Below are 23680 nucleotides of genomic sequence, written 5' to 3'. Positions count from 1 at the left end.
ATGTTAGTTGAGATGGGCTGGAGCTGTCATTGCTGTTGATGTTAAAGTCCAATCCCATTTTCTAGAAAACAAGACAAACACATATACAGGAAGGGAGAGAAAAGAACAGCAAAGCAAATAGAAATGCAGCGTCTTCCTCTGAAGTTGACTTTCACTTGCAATCTCATGGCTGGAAAACACAGGCCCAGCACGTGGTCTTACCAGCCACTCCGAGAACTTGCAAACTTGTACCAGCATTAGTTTGTTTAGGGCATTGCTCTTAGTTGCCTCTCTGGTCATAGTCTGACATCAGTATAACAGCATATGCAGTCTTGGCCAGCTGACCCAGACTCTTATTAAACAGAAGGCAAAAGGATAGAGAAAGAAGGAAGAAAATATGTAAGGTGAGGAAGGAGAAGGACACAGAGGGGTGGGGGAAGCCAAAATCTCATTATCTCATAGACTCATAGACTTTAAGGTCAGAAGGGACCATTATGATCATCTAGTCTGACCTCCCGCATGTTGCAGGCCACAAAAGCTGACCCACCCCCTTTCCCTTGACTCAGCTGTTGAAGTCCCCAAATCCTGTGATTTAAAGACTTCAAGTTGCAGAGAATCCTCCAGCTAGCGACTCCCGCCCCATGCTGCGGAGGAAGGCGAAAAACCTCCAGAGCCTCTGCCAATCTACCCTGGAGGAAAATTCCTTCCCGACCCCAAATATGGCGATCAGTAGAACCCCGAGCATGCAGGCAAGATTCTCCAGCCAGACCCTCATTGGCCATTGATACTATTTACCAGCGATGGCACGTTGTTGACCAATTGACTAAAATCACGTTATCCCATCAAACCATTCCCTCCATAAACTTATCTAGCTTAATCTTAAAGCCAGAGAGGTCTTTCGCCCCCACTGTTTCCCTCGGAAGGCTGTTCCAAAATTTCACCCCTCTGATGGTTAGAAACCTTAGTCTAATTTCAAGCCTAAACTTCCCCACAGCCAGTTTATATCCATTCGTTCTCGTGTCCACATTAGTACTGCACTGAAATAATTCCTCTCCCTCCCTGGTATTTATCCCTCTGATATATTTAAAGAGAGCAATCATATACCCCCTCAGCCTTCTTTTGGTTAGGGTAAACAAACCGAGCTCCTCGAGTCTCCTTTCATACGACAGGTTTTCCATTCCTCTCATCATCCTAGTGACCCTTCTCTGTACCTGTTCCAGTTTGAGTTCATCCCTTTAAACATGGAAGACCAGAACTGCACACAGTACTCCAAATGAGGTCTCACCAGTGCCTTGTATAACGGAAGCAGCACCTCCTTATCCCTACTAGATATACCTCGCCTAATGCATCCCAAGACCGCATTCGCTTTTTTCACGGCCACGTCACATTGCCAACTCATAGTCATCCTGCGGTCAACCAGGACTCCAAGAGGTGCTGAAGAATGTAGTCCACACTAGTGGAGGGAGTGGTTTCATCTGTCTGGCCCAATTTGGTGAAGACATCCCTCAGGATTAGGTGTGTAGGAGGTCCAGGCTCCCAGGAGATGTTGAGGGTGTTGGTGTTGGTCCTGCTTTGAGCAGGGGATTGGACTAGATGACCTCCTGAGGTCTCTTCCAACCCTAATCTTCTATGATTCTATGAGGGTAGCAGCCATGATGATAAAACTTGCAGCAACCGTTGCTGGCAGACAGTTCCTTTTCCAGCTAATTTTCCCCAAAGTCTTTTCCTGTTAAGAACCCCAAAAGGGAGGGATGACCACCAAGCAGCCTAATTCCCAACACACCAATTTTGTTTCATTGACTTTTGGTCTTGTTTACCAAGCATAATCCTCAGACAGTCCTTGAACTGTATCCGTAAAACCCTTTTTGTTTAAAATAATTCAGTTTTTCTGTCTCCTCACATCTTGTCCTAATTCTATAACAGGTTATTGTGACAATTTCACTCACTTTTTACAGCGGAGGTTACAGGTAGGATAAATATGTAAGCCCAAATATCACTACAGCCCTGATGTGCCCAAATTGCTTTTGAAAGGGGGACTCAGGCTCCCAAGGCAATAAGGTGGTTTTGAAAATCATAATACCTCCTTCTTGTTGTTGTTTGTCTGTCTTGTCTATTTAAATCATAAACCGTTCCAGTTAGAGTCTATATGTGTGTACAGTACCTGACACATTGGGGTCCTGACCTCAGCTGGGTCCTATAGATGCTAATGTAATACAAATAGCACTAATTTTACTAATGAAGAAATTTGTGTGAAGTCAGGATTCATGCAAAATTAATATCCCTTGTAGCTGAATGGTCTAGAGCTGTAGTGAAGGTGTTGCTGCTCTCTGCTACATTACAAGCCTTAATTTAATACAGAGCAGTCCTTAAGAGTTTATAAAAATACCACTTTTTTCCAGGACCTCTGTCCAAAACTCATGAGGAAACATGAACTTCCTAATAATACCAGGATGTGACAAATGGCAGTGCTTACTTTTATTATTGTACAGAAACGTCTTCCCTTTAGACTCAAATAGAGTTACAAATGGTATGTGGCTAGAGACTAATAGGAGAGATGCTTCAAAGCTTTTTTGTCCATGCCCTTCTTGTCCATGGTGGGCCAAAAAAGAAAAAAAAATGTCTATGTTCTAATCTATTCTCAATATAAAGAAAAATGCTCCCACTTCAAAGGTGCTAGAGAAACACCTGTTACATTACCCAAAGCCAGGGAAGTGTGTGGGGAGATTTCCCCCTGGTGCAACTCCAGGAGAAAATATACGGGGTAATAAAGAAAAAGAAAGGCAAAGTAATTTTGTTTCTCGAAAAAGGATAATGCACCTGTCAACATGTATTTAGTCTGGCGGCCTTCAGTGACATTTTCTAGTGACAGCAGAAGAGAGGCTAAAATTGCATCTAGGAGACCCCATATAGAGTCGGGAAACAGAGCTCTGTATTAATTTTAACATGGAGCAAATTGCTTAAGCCAAACTCCCCCCATATCATTTGTTGCATTAGGATATCCCTCACACCCCTCCTCCAAAATGCCCCACTGACTAGTTCGGTGTTGGGTTGGTGTTTTGTTTTGTTTTTCTTCACATACATTTCAAAAGAAAAAGGAGAAAAATCTGAGGCCATCTGCTATCTTCTTTATGGGGAAAAAATAAAACCTACAATTAGTGTCTTGTTCATCTTTTCTTTTTTGAAAAAAAGAGAACTATTATGCAAATACTCCACAATTTGGTTTCAAATACTCTTTGTACTGTGATGAACAATTTTCTTTAATACAAACCCAACCTCCTTGCCAGGACTTTTTTTTTAATATGGGGGGGAAAAACTTTTATGAAACTTCTCTTTATTGTTGTGTTTTTCCAATGCTAAGGTTTTGTCATCCTCTCTTTGTGTGGTATTATTATTGCTGTTATTCTTTAAGTGGTCAGTTATACATTGGATAGCTTTTTGGGGGGAGAAAACCAAAAGAGCTTCACAAAACCCCATTTCCATCTCGCTTTTCAGTGTTCCTTTGCCTCAGTGAAATGATTGCCACGGAAAGGCAGAGCTCAGTAAATCAGAGAGGCTTTTCCCCTTTCCTCTTCTGAAAGCTGCCTGCCTGGTGGTGTCAGCTTTGCTGTAAGTGAAGATTTGCAGTTGAATTATAGCTGCAGACTTTGGTGTCTGATCCTGCAGGACTTGCAGTCACTGGAAGATTCCGGAGTAAGGACTGAGTGTATAGAACCAAGTCTTGCAGCCCTTACTAGCAGCATTATTACAGTAACATTTAAAGGCCTCAGCTCAGGCCGGGGCCCCCGTTGTGCTATGCAGACAGGTAGCAAGGGACCGGTCCTGTCCCAAAGACGGGTCTAGAGAAGACAAAGGGTGGGAGAAAGGAAGGGTTATTAGCCCCATTTTATAACTGGGGAGCTGAGGCATGGAGAAATTAAGCGATTGGCCCCAAGGTCATACAGGAAGGCTGTGGAAGAGCTAGGAATTGAACCCAGGAGTAAGATTTTTCAAGAGTCTAAGTGCCTTAGGAACACAAGTCCCAATGAATTTTGATGAGATTTGTGAGCCTAATTCACTTAGACCCATTTAAAAATCCTGTACCAGATCTTCTCTGTCCCAGTCCAAGGCATGAAATAAAAAATGAACTTTGAATTAGGGAAAATTCCCATTACTCTGTTAGCTACCTAATAGGCTGGATCCTGCAGTGTGCTGAGCAGTCTGGCCATCATCCTACAAGGCCCTTCACCAGAGGCTTAGCTTTCACTGTGTGCTTTTAGCACTTTGCTGGGTCTGGAACGGTCAACATCGTGTAGGATCGATCCCCAGGACTCGTGTAGTGCTAGGACTAAGAGCTGCCAAGTCTGGTTCTTACACTATAATGCAGAGGTCATCAAACTGTGGGATGTGCTCCCTAGGAGGGTATGGAGGCAGGTTTGGGGGGCACAGTGGGCCTTGGCTAGCCCACATAGGGGGCAGGGAGGGAGCACCACCCAGCCCCGCCACGAACCTGGCCATGGCCCTGCGCCTGACCCTGTCCCCAGCCTCGGCATGGCTCTGCACCCAGCCAGGGGTCCAGCTGCTGGCCCCCACTCTGGCCCGGCTGTGGACCCGGCCCCAGCCTCAGCTCCTGGCCGTGGCTCTGTTCTCAGCCCCACCCCCAGCCTCAGCCCCCTTACCCCTGTCCATGCTCTTCTCTCCCTGACCCCCAAGCCATGGCCCCACTCCAGGCTTTGGCTCCAGGGGCTGTGGGTGATGCAGACAGGGGGAAGGGGGCGTGACCCTCAAAAGTTTGGGAACCATTGCGATAACAGTTGCTTAATGCCAAGCACGTTTTGGGAAAGATGCAAGGAAATAGGTATTAATAGCTACGTCTCTTAAGGAGAAAGAGATTTCATGCTATGAATATGATCAGCTACACCACTGTTACCTCCTCAGGGGGCTGTCTCAGCAAGACGTGGTGTAGGGCAGGGCAGATTTTCCCTAACAGCTGTCAGTGGAAACTGTATGCGGCTTTACAGCAGCTGATGACCAGGCCCATTGTTTAGCCTTGTGTAACATAAATTACATCAATTTGGACCTTGCTGAAGAGTAGCTTGTGCTATCTCATCACAACGGGAAGATAGTGTGAAACTTTATTGTACTTTAGGGAACACCAAATCCCTTTTGATAGTGTGTGGGGAGCCGTAAAGCTGCAGTGAATGGAACCTTGGAATGCAATGATGGATTTGGGCTGTTTTTGTTGTTACAGGAAGCACTTATCATGGCAAGCATGGATCATCCACACCTGGTGCGATTACTGGGCGTCTGCTTGAGCCCTACTATTCAGCTCGTCACTCAGCTGATGCCCCATGGCTGCTTGTTGGACTATGTTCACGAACACAAGGATAACATTGGCTCGCAGCTCCTGCTGAACTGGTGTGTCCAGATAGCCAAGGTAAGGTCCTACAGTTTTTTGGATGTTTCCAGGATTAAACAAATGAACACAGTCGTTTCTGAAAGTCAGCAGTACCCATTCCTATGCAGAAAACAAGAGAGGAAAATCTATTCTTTTAAGACAGTTTGGTGATCTTTTTAATTACCTCTGTGCAATAATACAATACATACTGGTGAAGTAACGATCTGACTCAGCCCCATATACAAAGCGTTTTTACTGTGGGGTTTTGGAAGATTTGAAGAGGAAAGGCCTCCTCTTCCCTAGATCCGAGTCCTGGCACAGAATGATTATGCAACCTCTACTGCTGCTGCTTCAGTAAGTAAGAATGACACCTTCAGAGTTCAGATGTGTACTTGATTGCTCAAAGAGCGTCAATTGAGAGGTACTAACAGTAGACCTTAAATCCAGCCTTAATATACTCCTTACACAGTAGTGTGTTGTTCATGAACTTGTTGCAACAAATATGTTGGTATTTAATGGCATGCTTAGGAACCACTTTTTTAGGTATCAGGTCACGATGAATGAAAAGATTTGGAAGTGTTAAGGGATTACAATTTTCATCCATTGTACACTACCAGGGTGGTATCTCTCTTGCACATATGGCAACCAGAGGGGTATGAAGGGACTTTACTGTGTGTGTGTGATTGACTCTGAATCAGGCGCTAACTACTTGTACAATTATTTAAAAGTAACTTTTTCACAACAGAACAGAAAATGTTAGTAACTCCCACGTGAGTGCATGTTACAGATTATCCTTGGTGCCCAATCTGCGAGGGTAGGAATCTGCTATAGCAGCTGTTAACAAGTCCTGGCTCTTAGCTCAAGTTGTAGCAGCTTTAGCACTGGGGGGCCTACATTCAATCCCCAATGTGTCACATCAGGGGGAAAGTCATCACAAAAATATTGTTGTGGAGTTTTTTTGCTTTTGGTTTTAACAAGTAAATATTATGCTGAAAGTGAAGCACCAATGAAGTTGTCCAATGCAAGATCCAGCCCTGCATTTGTGTGCCAGAAGGGAAAGATGTCTGAGGGTTCAAACAGGTCCTTCTTTGCCTTTCTGCCTGTATCCCTATGAGGGGCAGAACACAAAGGCAGTCCTCTTGCCCTCTTCAAGGATTGCTCATTTTTCCAGGACTAGAGATTCCATCATTTTTCATTGACATTTTCAGGTACCTTGACAATGTATGAAATTACCTTAATGTTGGATGTGGGAGGATAATCCAAAGAGATACCATGTAATTAATATTTAATAAATGTTTTCATGTTGCATCAAAGCTGTAGATGGGGGCAGGGAGGAAGACAAATAGGCAAAAATATGTAGAGGTATATTTAGATATGGCAGCATCCATGATGCTAATGCAGCAGAAGATGTACAGCAGGGGGCCGATAACTGGGTAGGTGCCCATCTCTGGGTATTTGAAGGGGCATATCCAGAAGTGGTTTCAGCATGAGGATGGGAGAGCATATGTTTTTCTCTTGTCATCCTCTTCCTCAGCTCTTCCTCTTTTTCATCTGCTCTCCACTCTCTTGATTGTTGATGGTGGTTATTATTTATGACAAAACCCTTACTTAGTACCATACGCATAAAGATAACCAAAGGTCCATCCAGCCTAGTATCCTGTCTACTGACGGTGGCCAATGCAGGGGCCCCAGAGGGAGTGAACCTAACAGATAATGATGAAGTGATCTCTCTCCTGCCATCCATCTCCACCCTCTGACAAACAGAGGCTAGGGATACCCTTCCTTACCCATCCTGGCTAATAGGCATTAATGGACTTATTGAGACCAAATCTATTACTCTGTAATAGCTATGTAGGGATAGACTGATTCCATGCTGGAGCTGAAGCAGAACGGCAGTGACCAGTGGCAGAGGGTGCTGCCAGACACTCAGCACTTCTGAAAGGAATTCATTCAAAATTGAGGCTCCTTATTGATGGGATTCTGTGTGGATTCAGGCACTTCATTTGAAAATTGTAGCCTTAAGCTTTTCTTGGTGTGTGTGTATGGTGAGAGAAGGAGGTGAGGCATTACAAGTACTTAAAACCGAGCGATTAGGCTTTCCAGCACTCCAAGGAATGGTAGACCAAATGCGTAATATTAACAGATGAACCATGAGGAAGAGGGAGGGAAATTCCCCGGAACGAAAGGTGGCCTATTAATGAGGAGAAGAAGCAAAGTTTAATTAATCCATCTTTCTCCACATCGCACTGGCATATGGTTAATTTTAATTTGGCCTTGTGTTACAGCATCAGGGTCATCTGCTTGGCTCCTCACAAGGGAAACTGTTATGAGCAGCTGTTTTTCTTGAAGCTGCATATTGCGTGCTAGACATAGTTGCCCTTTTAGTTCTTTGTAGTCACAGCTTAATTGGATTTGCCTCCTCTTAGTTGCTTAATGTGCATCTCCCTTTATTTTGCCTGCCTTGCTTTCCATGCGGGGATCACTATTGGTTTGTAAGAGGACTGAGAGCAGGAGACTCATACCTATTTGATGGGATGTTCCCCATTCTGCTGGTGCTAGCTTACCAGTGCATTTCTATGGTACGTAGTGATGAGATGGCTCATTTAGTTGGGTAGGTTTCCACAAATGTTGAATGCTACTGCACAATGCTGGTGTGGCAAAAAAAAAAAAAAACATGATGGGTAAACTGCTGAGCGTTTAAATGCTTTCTTGAGCTCAAAGATTCTGATTGTGCCTGGCTTTTGAGTAGAAGGTTCACGGGGGGAAAGGGTCACCATCAGCACATGTGCACAAAGGTCAAGTGCAAGCAAGCCCTGAGTGTGTAATCAACAGAAGAGAAGAAATAGTGTGTGGGATGGTTCTGACCCCTATCACATGCTAATGTTGCATAGCATTATCTCTGCATCACATGGCACTCCCCAAAGGAAATTCCCAGATACCTTTCCTTGCAGCTCTCACGTGATCTGGGTGTGTCTCACCAAATCAATTCTCTGCCATTGGTGCGTCTCAATTCTTCCTATTCTTGGCCTGTGGCACAAAATAGTTCAGTCTAATCTAGGTTATTGGGTTAAATTCAGTGATAACTGGATGGAGGTTAGTGGCTTGTGACGTGCAGGAGGTCAGAGGTAGATGGTCCCTTCTGGCCTTAGACAAGGCTGTCCATCGTTTAAAGGCAGAGTATGGACAAATGTTTGGGTGTAACAATGATGAAAAGAGTCTTTTGGAGCACAGCAGAGGGACTACCCTTAGTCCAAAAAATGGAATAAATTAGCAGCATTGATCCCAAGCACAGGAGAATAGCACTGTCACTGTGCCACTCATCTGTCACCTTTAATGATCACGGGAATCAGTTGGCATTCTGAAAATAGAGAGATTCAGTTTGCCTTCGAATAGCCAAGTTGCCAGTGAAGTGAATGCTGAAACAGGCTGTTGCATCGAACTACAGTTTCTATTAGATAGCTGAGTGAAATGCTTTACCTTCTGAGAATCTATATCCACGGAGAACTCACAGTTCAGTTTGTACGCTCCTTCTGGGCATGGAAATTTCTCTCAACCTCTCACTTTTTAGGCATGTTGAAAAGTTTTATTGTGTCTTTCTGAAGGCTACCAAAAATCCAGTTGGGTATAACAAGACCCAAAGAATGTTCAGTGACCTCCTAGATCAGTGATTCTCAAACTTTGAGAACCCCTGTCCTAGATACATGCTCAGATGCCTAAGGTGGCTTCTAAGGTCTGCCTTTCATGAGGTGTACCCTTTTTCATCCTGTCTGGTTTTGAAGGCAGTTTTCTCTAGCAAGAACAGAGATGAAGGAGGTGGGAGAGCCTTTATTTTTTGGGGGTGGGGTTGTTTTTGGGAATGATTTAAAATCAAATTACCATGACTGCAATATGCACTATTCTGACTGTCTTTCTCTGTCTGGCATTATGCAGGCTGTTTTGTACTGAAGGTGTTGCTTCAAAGTTAACTAATGTTGCCTGGGTGCTCACTTCCAGCTCTCTGCATTTTCTGACAAGTAGATGCAAAAGCTAGAATGGAACTAGGCCTGGTTGCCAAGGTCAATATGTCTCCGGTGATCTTCTTTGACAGTTGACTATAGGGTGTTTATTAAGTATTTTCCACTTCCAGGTGAATGAGAGCTTAGCTGAATTTCTTTGCTTGCATGGACGGTGTATAATTTATTTTGATTATTAGATCAATGTAGACTAATGGTACTTTCTTTCCAGCAGTTTAACTTCTTATTCCAAAGATGAAAGTGACAGAAGCACAGCAACTTCATGTATTCTAAATAAAATATGGCCATTAGGCGGTAGCCAAAGCTATGTGAATACCAGCCTCCTAATCTACAGAAACATGAAGTTCCTCCATTGCTTCGTGGGATACACAGTAGATTAATCATGTTCAGGTGTCTCACTTAGGAACTGAAGCTTTGCCTTTTAGCCCAGCGTTCCAATTGCTAAACATTCTATTGGCTTGAGGGTTCAGCTGTCATTGACTTTACTGAAGAAACTGAAGTGCAACAAAGTAGTAAGTCTGCCACCATTACTCACACAGTAAGAACCACCCAAGGTGAACCAGAGTGGCCAGTTTAGTAGTCTCTGAGAACCTAAGAATGGCCATTGCTGGGTCAGAACAAAGGTCCATCTAGCTCAGTATCCAGTCTTCCGACAGTGGCCAATGCCAGGTGATTTAGAGCAAATGAACAGAATGGGTAATCATCAAGTGATTTGTCCCAAGTCACCCATTCCCAGCTTTTGGCAAACAGAGGCTGGGTACACTCCGAGCATCAGGTTGAAATGCTGACGATCTTGGCTAATAGCCATTGATGGACCTATCCTCCAGATCATTTATGAATATGTTGAAAAGACTGGTCCCAGTGCAGATCCCTGGGAGACACTGCTATTTAGCCAACTTCATTCTGAAAACTGACCATTTATTCCTACCCTTTGTTTTCTGTTTTTAGCCAGTTACTGATCACTCTTATCCCACGATTGTTTACTTTGCTTAAGAGCCTTGGGTGTGGAATCTTGTCAAAGGCTTTCTGAAAGTCCAAGTATGCTATATTCACTGGGTCACCCTTGTCCACATTTGCTTAACCCCTCAATGAATTCTAATAGATTGGTGAGGCATGATTTCCATTTACAAAAGCCAGGCTGACTCTTCCCCAACAATCATATTCATCTAAGTCTGATCATTTTGTTCTTTAATATAGTTTCAACCAATTTGCCTGGTGCTGAAGTTAGGCTTCCTGGCCTGTAATTGCCAGGATCACCTCTGGAGCCTTTTTAAAAAATTGGTGTCACATTAGCTATCCTCTAATCATCTGGTACAGAAGTTGATTTAGATAATAGGTTACATACCACAGATAGTAATTCTGCAATTTCATATTTGAGTTCCTTCAGAACTCTTGGGTGAATACCATCTGGTCCTGGTGACTTATTACTATTTGGTTTATGAATTTGTTCTAAAACATCCTCTGTTGACACCTCAATCGGGGACAGTCCCTCAGATTGGTCACCTAAAAAGAATGGCTCAGGTGTGGGAATCTCCCGCATATCCTCTACAGTGAAGGCCGATGCAAATAATTCATATAGCTTCTCTGCAGTGGCCTTATCTTCCTTGAGTGTTCCTTTAGCACCTGGATCATCCAGTAGTCCCACTGATTGTTTGGCAGGCTTCCTACTTCAGATGTACTTAAACATTTTGTTGCTGTTAAACTTTTTGAATCTTTGGCTATTTGCTCTTCAAATGCCTTTTTGGCCTGCCTGAGAAGTATGATGGAGTAAATGTTCACAGGGCTTGAAATGTTAGGACTGGTCATTCCAGAAATGGACTGAGGGCCCAATTTTTCAAAAGTTTGTAGGGACTTAAAATGCAAATAGGTGCTTAGTGGGATTTTGAAAAGTGGCTAGGCACTTAACTCTCAACTCTTGACTTTGAAAATCCCACTAGGTGAAATATCTGCATCTTTAAGCACCTAAATACCTTTAGAGATCTGGCTCTTAGGCACTTAGTGTCTTTTTATAAGCGCTCATTTCATACAAGCTTTTTAGTAAAATTACAGAGGCCACAAGTTTTACAGGTGTTTCGGTGCTTTGCTCCTATTTATTTCAGTGGAAGTGTAGGCACCAAAATACCTTTAAAATCTAGCTGTAAGTCCTTAAGGTTACAGCATGTTGTACCTAACAATGACAAATAAATTATTCAAATCCAGCAAGATGAAAAACAGGTGCCATGTTGCATCAGAACTTGAAACCTTGGACAGTGACTAGCAGTTGACCAAGAGGCCAAATATCCTTCCTAGCAAGTTGGTGGAAGCTCTTTGCTTGCTGTTACTTGAACCTATTAAGGCTTGAGTAGAAGTCATACCTTTTTTTTTTTTTTTGTAACACATGCAAGTAGCGCAAAATACGATCTAAAGGCTTTTACTCGTACAGGGTCTGCAGCCACTAGGTAAGGCCACAAAATAGAGTGTCATTATTTTGGGCCAGATTCTGATATTGTTACTCAAAGTGACTAGTACCTTACTCCCTCAGTGGTTCTGTTGAAGTGAATGTGATATCTTGTGGTTTGAGGTGCTGCTGAATGTAAGCGGAGTATAAGTTGGGGGAGGGATAGCTCAGTGGTTTGTGCATTGGCCTGTGAAACCCCAGGTTATGAGTTCAATCCTTGAGGGGGGCCATTTAGGAATTTTATTTTGGGGGAGGGATAGCTCAGTGGTTTGAGCATTAGCCTGCTAAACTGAGGGTTGTCAGTTCAATCCTTGAGGGGGCCATTTAGGGATCGGGGGCAAAAATCTGTCTGGGGATTAGTCCTGCTTTGAGCAGGGGGTTGGACTAGTTGACCTCCTGAGGTCCCTTCCAACCCTGTTATTTTATGGAGGTGAAATCTGGTCCATTATAATTACATTTATTTTATGGCCCTACTGAGGGGCAGTGAAAAACATTAATGTCCTGTCAAGGATTGGGGGTCTTGAGCCCTGGTCCACAGGGCTCTGTGGAGCTAAAAGGATTCAACCTGCCCCTCAGGGATCTGCTAAGTGGTGTCAGAATAGGAGCTGAACTCAGATAGAAGACCCCAGACTGGGAGCTGATCGGCAGAATGCTGGGGATTCTGATTGGTCCACAGCCCCTATTTAAACCCAGCACAAGAACAGAAAGTTATCCATGCTCTGGACTGTGTGCCTTGTGCTTCCTGCTCCTTCTCCACTAGCCTGACTTCCCGGTAACCTGACCCTGCCTGCCTCCTGACACTCGACTCTTGGTTCGCCCGCTGGCCTGTCTCGGACTTTAGCCTCCTGGTATCTGACTTGGTATGACTCCCGCTCTGACCACTAGATCAGATTGCCCACGTCCATGTCGTGACATACCCTGACAATTATTAGCATGCTTGGAGAATATTAATATAGGGCTTGCGTGTGATAGGAATAAGGATATTTGTAAAAAATTGGATAGCTAACATGTGGTAACCATTGATTCTGTCACACTTGCTCTCATTGAACAGCAGTACCCGTACCACACAGTTGTTCCAGTGAACGGACATGTGGCTGTCCTGGTAAATAGGCTGTTACTTTCCAAAGTGTTCCCTTCACATTCTGATGCAATGCGACGCCTGTTTCCCATCCTGTTGAATGCCATTGGTTGGGTTTTCTTCGCTCGGTACAGCACACTGCAACCTGACGAATGCCTCATTTTTGCTAAAAATCTTGTTTCAGATAAGTGCTTATGAATAAAACTGGATCTGTAGCCTTGCATACTGAAGTCCTAATTCACAGAGCAGGTACAGAGAGGAAGTGGCAGTGAATGCTAATGTGTGAAGCCCTACCAAGTGCTTCAAAGCTGTTCTGAAATGACCACCTTTAGAGGTAGGGCTCCGTTGGTTAGTACTATGTATTTATATTGTCATTAGGTCAACAGGGCCCAGCTGAGACCGGGGCCTCCCTATGCAAAACCAGTGAGAGACAGTTTCTGCCCTGAAGAGCTTACAACCTAAATGGACAAGGCAGACAAAGGGTGGGAGGAGAAAACAAAAGCACAGAGTGGGGAAGTGACCTGCCCTAAATCACACAGCAAGTGACTAACCAAGTCTAGAATAGCACCCAAGTGTCCGGAGTCCAGTCCAACACCTTCCCTCATTCAATCTCGGGTCCCTCCTGAGGCTGCCAAGCAAGCTTATCACATTTTAGAGAACAGTAATTCTATAAGTGTTACTTTAGAATAATAATAAGCCAAAGCAGAAGCAGTTTGGTATAGCGGCATGCCGTGGAAGGAAAATCAAGTCCTGTGGGGGATTATTTTTACATCTTTTGAATATAAAAGCTTCTCAAATTACATCAACCTGAGGCCTGCACAACCTCAGTTATCCAGCTATATAGAGAAAATGTTTGAAAATACCAGAGAAAATGGAATTGGAAAGAAAAGCCACTGGGATCAAATTCACTGAAGCTAAAGTGTTAAAGGGAGATACAAATCCACATCCAGGCTCCAGGTAAGAGTCCTCCCAAGGCACACAGGCCATGATTTTCTCCAGGAGAATGGGTGATGTGGTTTGCAGCAGGGGCTATATAGGAGCCCTCAAGCCAAAAGTTGCTGAGGCAATGCCTGAATTCGGTGCATCTTCCTGTTACCTTGGCCAAACCTCTCTCTCAGCTAGCTCTGCTCACTTTATGGGTCCCACTGACCTCCTACAATGGGCAAATGGGCTCTCATGGCTGCTTTCTGCCACTGTAACTTCCCTCCATGCCAGACTTTTTAGCTGAGTATTTTTTAGTCACCTGGGGTGAAGATTCGAAGCTGGATCGTCTGCTGGTATAAATCACCAGGGCTCTAGTGATTTCAGAAGAATTATATTGATTAACACCAGCTGAGAAGCTGTTGTACGACTGATTTTGCATCTCTCGTGTGCGTTAGTTTCAGTCTCCACTGCAGACTACGTGAAAAGTGAGGGATGCTGGAAAAAAAAAAAGACAGCTGAGATTAAGGACATCTGGCTGCACGGTTAGGAGAGGAGCTGTTTGACTCTGTTTGTGAGGATTTGATTGATAAGCAACGGCTTGCTGGAGACCACTTTTGTTATTTTGCAGCAGTCAGGGGTGAGAGCTGGACAGAATGTGTGTGCAGTGGGAGGAAATGGGTGAATGGAAAGGTTGCAAGGAGGTGAAGAAGAGTGGCTGTGGTTCAAGGTCTTTCTTTTTCATTTAGGATCCCTAGCCTACCGCTCAGTGACTTACTCCATCACGGCGCGAACAAAGGATGAGTTTAATGACAGTCATCTATCAGCTGTCCACATTTTAAGCGTCAAGATGTCTCTATTCCCAAAGCTCCTTGCCATGACAAGGCTAATTGTATAATTGTAATGCTGTACCAGTCCCACTCGACACACTCACACTGGTAAGGAGCAGGGCTAAGGGCTGTGATAATTATCACTCCAAGCAAGTACATTAGCATAAATGTAGTTTACTAATGGGGCTGCTGTATTAGGAAGTTCAGCATGTAGAAGAGTCTGGTTTAAACCAAGGACTATGAAATTAAAGCCAGATTGAACCAATGACTTAATTGCGTGGAGCAGCAAAATCAAAATAGGTGGGAAAGGTATATTTTTTTACGACATTGAATTCACACGCATATTCACAATTTTCTGTACCCATAATCATCACCTTCCGTCTTCTGCTGGCAGGTTGGGGATGTCGACAGAGAGCAAATTGAAAAGAGGGGCAGCCGTTCTGCTTCTGGTGCCCCTGGAGAGCTGTGCTGAAAGAGGATATTCCCACTGGGTCAGGGATAGAATCACCCACCCTGGCACCTTGTTTAGTAGCAAACACACCCAGATACAGAGAGAGATTTACCCTTGAGAAACACTAGCTGAAAACAGGTCAATCTAGGGCAAACCTGGGAAAAGAGTTCTGCAGCCAACCCCCACCCTACCCTAAAATTTGTGCCACTCTGAATTTTAAACTCCTTTCCTCTGTGATTACATCACTATGCACGGGATTGGCCTTGGGGGAAGGGGGTTGGGGAGGCTACTGAAATGATTTTTTTGGGGGAAGACACAGCTCGGATCACACCGCCCCACATGGAAAAATCTCCATACTCCTATAATTTTCGGAATGATGGACCCCAACCCAACACCAGCCTTTTCTGTTGCAGAAGCAGAGCCCAGCTTCTTATGCTAGGGGTAGGGAAGAGCTACCGGCATCTAAGGCTTTTTTTTTCCCAAGAAATATTTCTCCAAATAAACCAAGGGACTGGGTCCTTAGTAGTAGTTGTAGTAGTATTGCAATAGCAGCTAGCAGCCTCCAGCCAAGATCAGAACCCCTAGGTGCTGTGCATATCCACAGTGAGAGACAGTCCCTACCCTGTTTACAATCTAGACAGACAAAGAGTGAGAGGGGAAACAGAGGCACGGACAAGGGAAGTGGCTTAACCTAAGTCACAGGCGGGTCCCTTTATTGCACACAGCTATGGGGTGGTGTCAGCAAAGAAGCTAATTCAGCTGCAGGGAGGGCATTGTCATGGCAGGAGGAGCCCCAGTTTCAGAATCAGTTTGTTACACCTCCAAAAAATCAAGTAAACCTCTGCTGTGGTTTCATGGGCTCCAAAAGCCAGCTTGTCCTGCATGAATAATCGGCCATTGTTAGGAAAAGTCAAAGTGACAGCTCTTCAGCTCTTCATGTTTTCTAGTCTAATTTCACAATGGCACGGAGCTAGACAATTTACTGATTTGTTAAATGAACGCTGAGCTTAGCACTGACTTTTATAGGGGTTCCAATATTGGGGGACCGAAGGCTGTTGGCTCAGTAAGCCCCAAAGGCTTGTTCCACCCTAAAATACCAACACTGGCATCAAGTATACTGAATGACTCGGGGGGGGGGGGGGGGAAATATTATGCTATTCCTAGCAATCCCCAACAGACAGGCTTGGGAAAGCATTATTGAAAACCACTCCTAAATCAAATTCAAGATGTTATAGCAGCACCTGCTAGGGTCTGTCAGGATTTCCATTATAAACCCATATTTTGGGGGTTTATAACTTAGCCATAAATATTCGCTCTGGGCTGTGACTTGGCATAAAAAGTCTCAGCCCAAAGCATTTTTTGTTGTTATTCAAGAAATATATGTTTTGAATTATTTCTAAGCTGCTGGAATACAAAAGTAAAAGCTGGATGCCTTTTGTATCCCTATAAATTAAAAATGATTTTTCTCCTGTATAATAAAAAGTTGAAAGACATAAACTGATAATGCAGCTTATCCTATTTGCAATGAATGGCCAAGACACTAAAGTTTGCAAAGTGGATATTGTAAATTTGAATAGATAAATGCCCATATCAATCCTTCACTATAAATTTTGGATCCATATTAATATGCTAATTTGTTCTATTCCTTATATCTTCACCACTGGACACAGGGGTTCCAAAAGGCCTCTAAAGTTATGTCTACACAGCAAAGAAAAACCCATGACTGGCCCATGCCAGCTGACTCACCCCAACCCCTCCCACCCTGCGGGGTTCTTCAGAAGTCAACACAGCAATGAAACAGCCCCCCAGCCTGAATTGGCTGGCACGGGCCAGCCGTGAGTTTTTCCTTGCTGTGTGGACATACCCAATCTCTGCAGAACCATGGTGGTTCTGTTGCGTGGTGGAAAGGCAGCTATGGGGCAAATAAAACCCACTGGCCAGGGTGTGTTACATGTCCCCTTCTGTGCCCAATCCACAGATGAGGTGAGGCTGGTGTAGCCCCCCCCATCCCCGCCCCCCCAGCCACAGAGCTTAACTCCTTAGCTCAAGTTGTAGAGAAGGTAGCTGCACTGGCCAGTGTATGGGAGACAGCTTTGAGCTATCTGCATGGAAGGGGGAGTAGTGGCCAAGTGAAGGCTGCTTTCTCCCCTCCCCTGTCCCTCCTTATTGTGATCTGTAATAATAGTAACCTGTGGGGGGGAATAGGAGTCATTTTATATCCCTGGACTCCCCTGCGCCTGCCATATCAAAAGGCATGATTCTGCCCTATGTAAAGACCTCACAGTCTAGCTCTATGCTAATATTCCTCTTCTGTCCACAGAACGTAGCAATACAGCTGCCGTGAGAATGCGATGTGTCGCACTCAATGCATTTTAAAGGAACAGATCCCCCAGTGTGCACAATTGAATACAATGCTGAAAGCATACAGTCAGTTAAATAGCTGCTGCGTAAACTGTTCATAAAAGTGCTGCCCATTTAGAAGAATATAGTTTCTGGGGATGCTGTATAATCTCCATTGCATTGTGTGTGCAAGCGTGTCCCTGTGTACTACAGAAGACCAAGGTTAGCCTGTTTAATGAAATGTGAGGGGGAACAGGGCTGTTCTAACTGGCTGCTGGCACCATTTCAGGTGTCATAACAGCGCTCATACCTACCGGGTCATCTGGCAGTCAGGTGTCATTAGTCAACACTCTCTCTCTTCCCATCTGTTTCTGTCTAGCCTGTTTGTGGAAATTAGCTCTCAGTATGCAGCAATTCTCACTGTGGTCCTGGTTTTCTTTCTGCATCCTATGACCTTCTTCTTACCGGAGACTGTACCTCTGCCTGTATTGGATCATTTGGTCTAAAATCCTCATAGTTTTTGCTTTTATTTACCAATTGTCAATGCTGCAGGATAGTTAAAGAGAGAGAGACTCAAATAATATTTTTAAATTTATTTATTTATTTAAATTTATTTAAATTCAAATATACAATGGCCAATCATAGCCTACCATCCAGCAACAAATTATTAGCTCCTAACAAGAGCTGGTTGGAAAACGGATTTTCTGGCCTATGGAAAAATTTAAGATTTCAAAATAAAAATAATCTCGAATCAGAACAAAAGCCCCAAATGATTATTTTTTTTGGTAAAAAAAAAAATCCAAAAAATGGATAGTCAACTAAAATATTTTGTTTTGATAAATTTGAAATGTTTGGCATAGATTTCAAATCTTTTAAATTTTTTAATGTAACAAATTTCTAAACAAAGTGTCATTTTGAAATAAAAATTTGATACCTTTGGTTCTGAAAATGTCAAAAAGGAACAGTGAGGCATTTGTGACCTGTTCTTTTCCATTTTTTTTTTCAAAATGAACGTGTGTCTAAATCAATATAATTTTGGTAAAAACTTCAGTTTCAAAATGGCATTTTCTGACAGAAAACTGTTTTACCCCAAAACGTTGCCTGTCTGTGCTCAGAACTGGATGATGCACTGTAATGGAATCCGGGACCGTCTTTGCAACCAGGCTCATGTTGAATTACTTGCGTTGTAAATTCCTTAAGGCAGGGACCATCTCTGTGTGTCCTGAACAGCATCCGGTCAGTGTTCAACACATAATGATAATAAACATGACTTGTTGTAGGCGTGGGGGGGAATTGGCAGAGGGATGGGGAGAAGGGGAAACGAAACATTAGAAGGGAACCTGGAAAGGGGCCGTAACTGTGAATTTCAGGACATTTGGGAATGAAGGCTGCTTAGGAATCAAGAGTCATTAGGAGGTCTGTGAACAGGGTGCTTATACTAGAATTTGTCTGTGTCCAGGGTCTGGAGGGTACACAAATAATTCAGGGTTTGCTCTTGTGGTTTGATGTCAGGAGAACTTTGCGTTGAAGTTATAGTGCCACCTCAGTGCTGATGTTGTACAGTGTACAGCTTTGTGTCATCATTCCTCCTTAATGAAATGAGATAGCGTTCACATCTCTGTGCATTACTCTAATGTGCCCCACTGATCCACCTGGTGAAACAGCTTGACTTGAAAGACAAAAGAAAAGTCCCCTTTTACCTATGCCAACTTGAGCTGTATATTCAGTTGTGTGCAGGTCACAAAAATAAACTCGAGCTGGAAGCTGAAGTCCTCAGGACCGTGAAACTGTGGTTTTGAGCATAGCTCTGGTACGTAGATATACATAGAATCATACATTTTTCATCATGATTGATGCAATCTATGATAACTGAGTGCCTCCTTTCAGTCTGGTGTGGCACTATACGTGTGCCACGGCTTCATTTCCCCAAGTGGAGCAGCAGTAGCTTTCAATTTGGGAACCTAGTGCAAGGAGAAGCCAGCACACATTAAGTAGTGGCCATGTCCCTTTTAATACGGCTTCAGCCCTTGAATCATTGCAGCGAACAGTTCTTCATTCTAGGAATCACTACAGTAATAATTTCATCAGGCCCCAGGCTCAGGGATACCAAATTTACAGTCTAAACCCAAGTCTTACGTTAGGCTTTCCCCAGATGCCACAGGGAGCAACTTCCCCAGCTTCTCCACCGCACTCCACTCCCCTCACTCTGCTTCCTGTTCCTGTTTTTATATCACTCAGCCTTAGGGCCTTGTTGATTAACCCCTGGCTGCAGGATCCAGCCTGTCCCTTAAAGGGATAATACCCTTCTTTTCCAGGCACTCTTTCACTGCCCGCATCACTGTCAGGGCCGGCTCCAGGCACCAGCCCACCAAGCTTGTGCTTGGGGCGGCACCTGGAGGGGGGCGGCGCGGCGCTCCGGCCCCCGGGGAGAGCGGGGCCACGGCCGGGCTCGCCGCCCTCCCCCCGACGCTCTGGCCGCCCTCCCCCCCGGCGCCCTCCCCCCGGCGCCCTCCCCTGGCTGGGGCTCGCCGCCCTGCCCCCTGCGCTCTGGCTGCCGGGGGGAGAGTGGAGCCCCCGCTGGGGCTCGCCGCCCTCCCCCCAGGGCTCCGGCCGTCCTCCCACCCCCCGTGGGGGGGGGGGGGAGCGGCCGGCGGCTTTTTTGCCTGGGGCGGCAAAAAAGCCAGAGCCGGCCCTGATCACTGTAGTAGTGCCTCATAATTCTTAGGCTAGGTCTACACTCCGGAGGGGTTGGGGGGGGGGGGGGGTTGACCTAAGATACCCAACTTCAACTACGTGAATAGCATAGCTGAAGTTGCGTATTTTAGGTCGACTTACCTGGCTGTGAGGATGGCGGCAAGTTGACTGCTGCTGCGCCGCCGTCGACTCCGCTTCCGCCTCTTGCCGTAGTGGATTTCCAGAGTCGACGGCAGAGCGATCAGGGATCGATTTTAGCGCGTCTTCACTAGACGCGATAAGTCGATCCCCAATAGATCAATTGCTACCCGCCAATCCGGCAGGTAGTGAAGACATGCCCTTAGTGTATTTACCCTACAACATCACCATTAGGAAGGAAAGTATCCCCATTTTATACATGGCAAACTGTGGCATTGAGAGGCTAAGGTCACACAGACAGTCTGTGGCAGAGCAGGTCTCTCTGGTATAATTAGTCTCAGGCGAGTGCTAACCACTGGATAGGGTGACCAGATGTCCCAATTTTATAGGGACAGTCCTGATATTCGGGGCTTTATCTTATGTAGGCACCTATTGCCCCGTAACCCGCTTCCCCAATTTTTCACACTTGCTATTTGGTCACCTTACCACTGAACCATCCTACCTCCCTGGAAAGAGTGAATGCACCAGACATAAAAGAACTTAAACCTCTATCAGTGAGGCTTTGTTGCTACTAAAATAGAAGAAATATCTCTGAGCTGAGGTTGGTGTTGACAGATAGCAAGTGAAATGCCATAGGGTTAGGAAAAAATCTGGAGAAATATAAAAACCCTGCAGATGGCCGCTTCTGCAATCATATATTAAATTACTTTGTGCCCATTTTCTACCTCAGGAAAATAGAGCCTATCAGATTTTAGACCTTTTTAAAAAGAAAACAAGTAGTAACTGAACGGATACTCATGCCTCAATTGGTTCTTTGTGAAAGGAAAAAACCTTAGTCCCTGATCCTGCAATGAGCTTCATGTAGTCAGATAACTGTGCCCACACAGAAGCCCCCTAAAGTCAAGGCAAGAGAAGTCAAAATGAATGCCTTGCATGTACTTCTCTCTTTCATATTGAGGGAGTTCCATCTTGAGCTTCCCTGATGAGCCCTTCTTGTGGCAGTATGACATGAAGAGGGGGTGATTCCTTAGCTAGCTCGGAATTTAGGGCTTTATATGTTAGAATTCACCACATCATTCTGAATATAAAAATAACTATATTCAGAGCCATGGGTGAACATTTGACAGGTCTGGTGATATATTAAAATATTATCTGAATCTCTCTGATCTGGAATTCTAGCTGGAAATCTTGTGACATCCAGTACTTCCTGGTTTTGTCCACCTCTGAGATACTATGAGTATAGTTGTTTGTTTTGCTCTTGGTGTTGGTTTGAACCAGCTGAGAATCTGGCCCATATTTTGGCTTAATAGAGCTATGCCAACTTCACCACCTGACGACTTGTCCACTCAGTGCAGATACATTTAAAAAAGAGGGAGAAAGAGAAATGTGTATTTTTTCAAACCTAGAAATTGGCTCAATCACAGATATAGAAGCCCGAAGCTTTGAGGAAATTCACATGTGGATTCAGATGTGAGCTTTGCTGCCCTAGATTATTAATAGGACAACCCAAAACCCTGGGGAAAAAAATGTTTCCAAGCTTTAGGGTAGAGAGTAGGGTTGCCAACCTTCCCGGATTGGCCAGGAGTCTCCCACAATTGGAATTGATCTCCCAGTGGCTACTGAAACCAATCCGGGAGATTTTAATAGTCCACTGAAACTATGGTCAGCGGCACAGCAGGGCTAAGGCAGACTCCCTACCTGCCGTGGCTCCCAGAATTGACCGGCATGTCCGGCTCCTGGGCCCAGGGGTGACCAGTGCCCTGAGAACTGACTCCACAGCTCCCATTGGCCAGGAGCTGCAGCCAATGAGAGCTGTGGGGGCGATGCCTGCTGATGGGGCAGCGCGCAGAGCCACCTGGCCGCCCCTGAGCATAGGAGCTGAACATGCCGATTGCTTCTAGGAGCTGCCTGAGGTAAGTGCTGCACGGCCAGAGACGGCACCCTAAGCCCCTGCTCCAGCCCTGAGCCCCCTCCTGCACCCAAACTCCCTCCCGCAGCCCACACTCCCATTCATGCCCCTGCCCCAGTCCTGAGTCCTGTACTTCGAACCCTGGGCCCCAGCCCAGACCCCCCTCCTTTACCTCAAACCCCTCATTCCCAGCCCCACCCCAAAACCCACACCCCAAACCCCTCCCCCATCCCTGAGCCTCCTCCTGCACCCAAACTCCCTCCCAGAGCCCACACCCTGAACACCTCCCACACCACAACCCCCTGCCCCAGCCGTGAGCCCCCTCCTTCAACTCACTCCCAGAGCCTGCATCCCGCACCCCCTCCTGTTTCCCAGCCCCCGGTCCCAGACTCAGCCTGTACCCCCTCCCACACTCCAAACTCCTCAACCCACACCCAGCCCAGAGCCTACACCCCCTCCCTAACCCAACCCCCCGGCCCAGCCTGGTGAAAGTGAGCAAGGGTGGGGGAGAGTGAGCGACACAGGGAGGGGGAATGGAGTGAGCAGGGGGCAGGGCCTCAGAGAAGGAGACAGGGCAGGGACGGGGCCTTGGGGGCCAGGCAAGGATGTTTTGGTTTGTGCAGTTAGACAGTTGGAAACCCTAACAGAGTCCTGATATGAAATGTGCAACTTGGCCTATTTCTGCTTGAAGAAGATCAAGGTTTGGTTTACACTGTGGCAATAGTTTGGGTTGGTTCTTTCATTCTCTCTGGTTCATTCATCCTTCATTCAAATAGGTTCAGATTGGATACCTTTACTCCCATGGAATAGTATATAAGTCTGTGAGTAGTCTCATTGAAATCACTGTGACTGCCCCTGGAGTGAGAGATTACGCTGTGGGAGGAAAGATATCTAGCCTATTATGTTGAGTCTCTAACAAAATCAATGAGATGTAGACTTCCACTCGGTTCTTTTCTTACCCAATTGAATCTAAGTATTGTCCTGGGCCTGATATCAGTAAATCATGATTCATGTACTGTAGGTGGCACACACACACTGCAAGACTAGCACGTAATGGAGTTCTTTAATGAAGAATATATTATTTTTAACCTAAAAGTGTTCGAGTTCACATTATAGGCTAATGACCCATAACTTTTCATCTGAGGAACAGGCATGTCTGAAAACAACCTAAAACAAATAATGGTTCTGGGTTTGGTGGCTATATTCAAATATACACATGTATAGACATGAAAACATCCTTGGACACAGACTGCCTTGCGCACTACATTTCATTTTGAAGGGGATACATTGCCAATCCACTCCCTATGTTCTCCCCATCCCTCTTGTCTTACAGCTCCCTTAGTCCCTTCTATGATGCCCAGACTTGTGCCTTCTTTTGCACTTCCCCCTCTATGAAGAACAATATCTCACTTCCTGTCTACCAAGGCTCCTGCTCCCACCTCTTCTTTCCTCTTCACGTTCCATTTCTTCCAGGAACACCATATTTCCTTCCTTCCTTCCTTCTTCATAATCTGTC

At 45.1% G+C, this 23680-nt stretch overlaps 1 protein-coding gene across 9 annotated transcripts in view; it reads left to right on the top strand.

The window, feature by feature from the left end:
- Positions 1-23680, top strand: part of ERBB4 (erb-b2 receptor tyrosine kinase 4) — a 986993-nt gene that overhangs the window by 840551 nt on the left and 122762 nt on the right. For all 9 annotated transcript variants that reach the window (XM_005279678.5, XM_005279676.4, XM_005279680.5 and 6 more), the window contains one exon: positions 5207-5392. In XM_005279678.5, the coding sequence (XP_005279735.2) occupies positions 5207-5392 (186 nt within the window). The remainder of the gene's footprint in view (positions 1-5206; positions 5393-23680) is intronic.

The sequence above is a fragment of the Chrysemys picta genome, chromosome 11 (genome assembly GCF_011386835.1).
Source record: "Chrysemys picta bellii isolate R12L10 chromosome 11, ASM1138683v2, whole genome shotgun sequence".
NCBI classification, from domain to species: Eukaryota; Metazoa; Chordata; order Testudines; family Emydidae; genus Chrysemys; species Chrysemys picta.
This window is presented reverse-complemented; position numbering and strand designations above follow the sequence as displayed.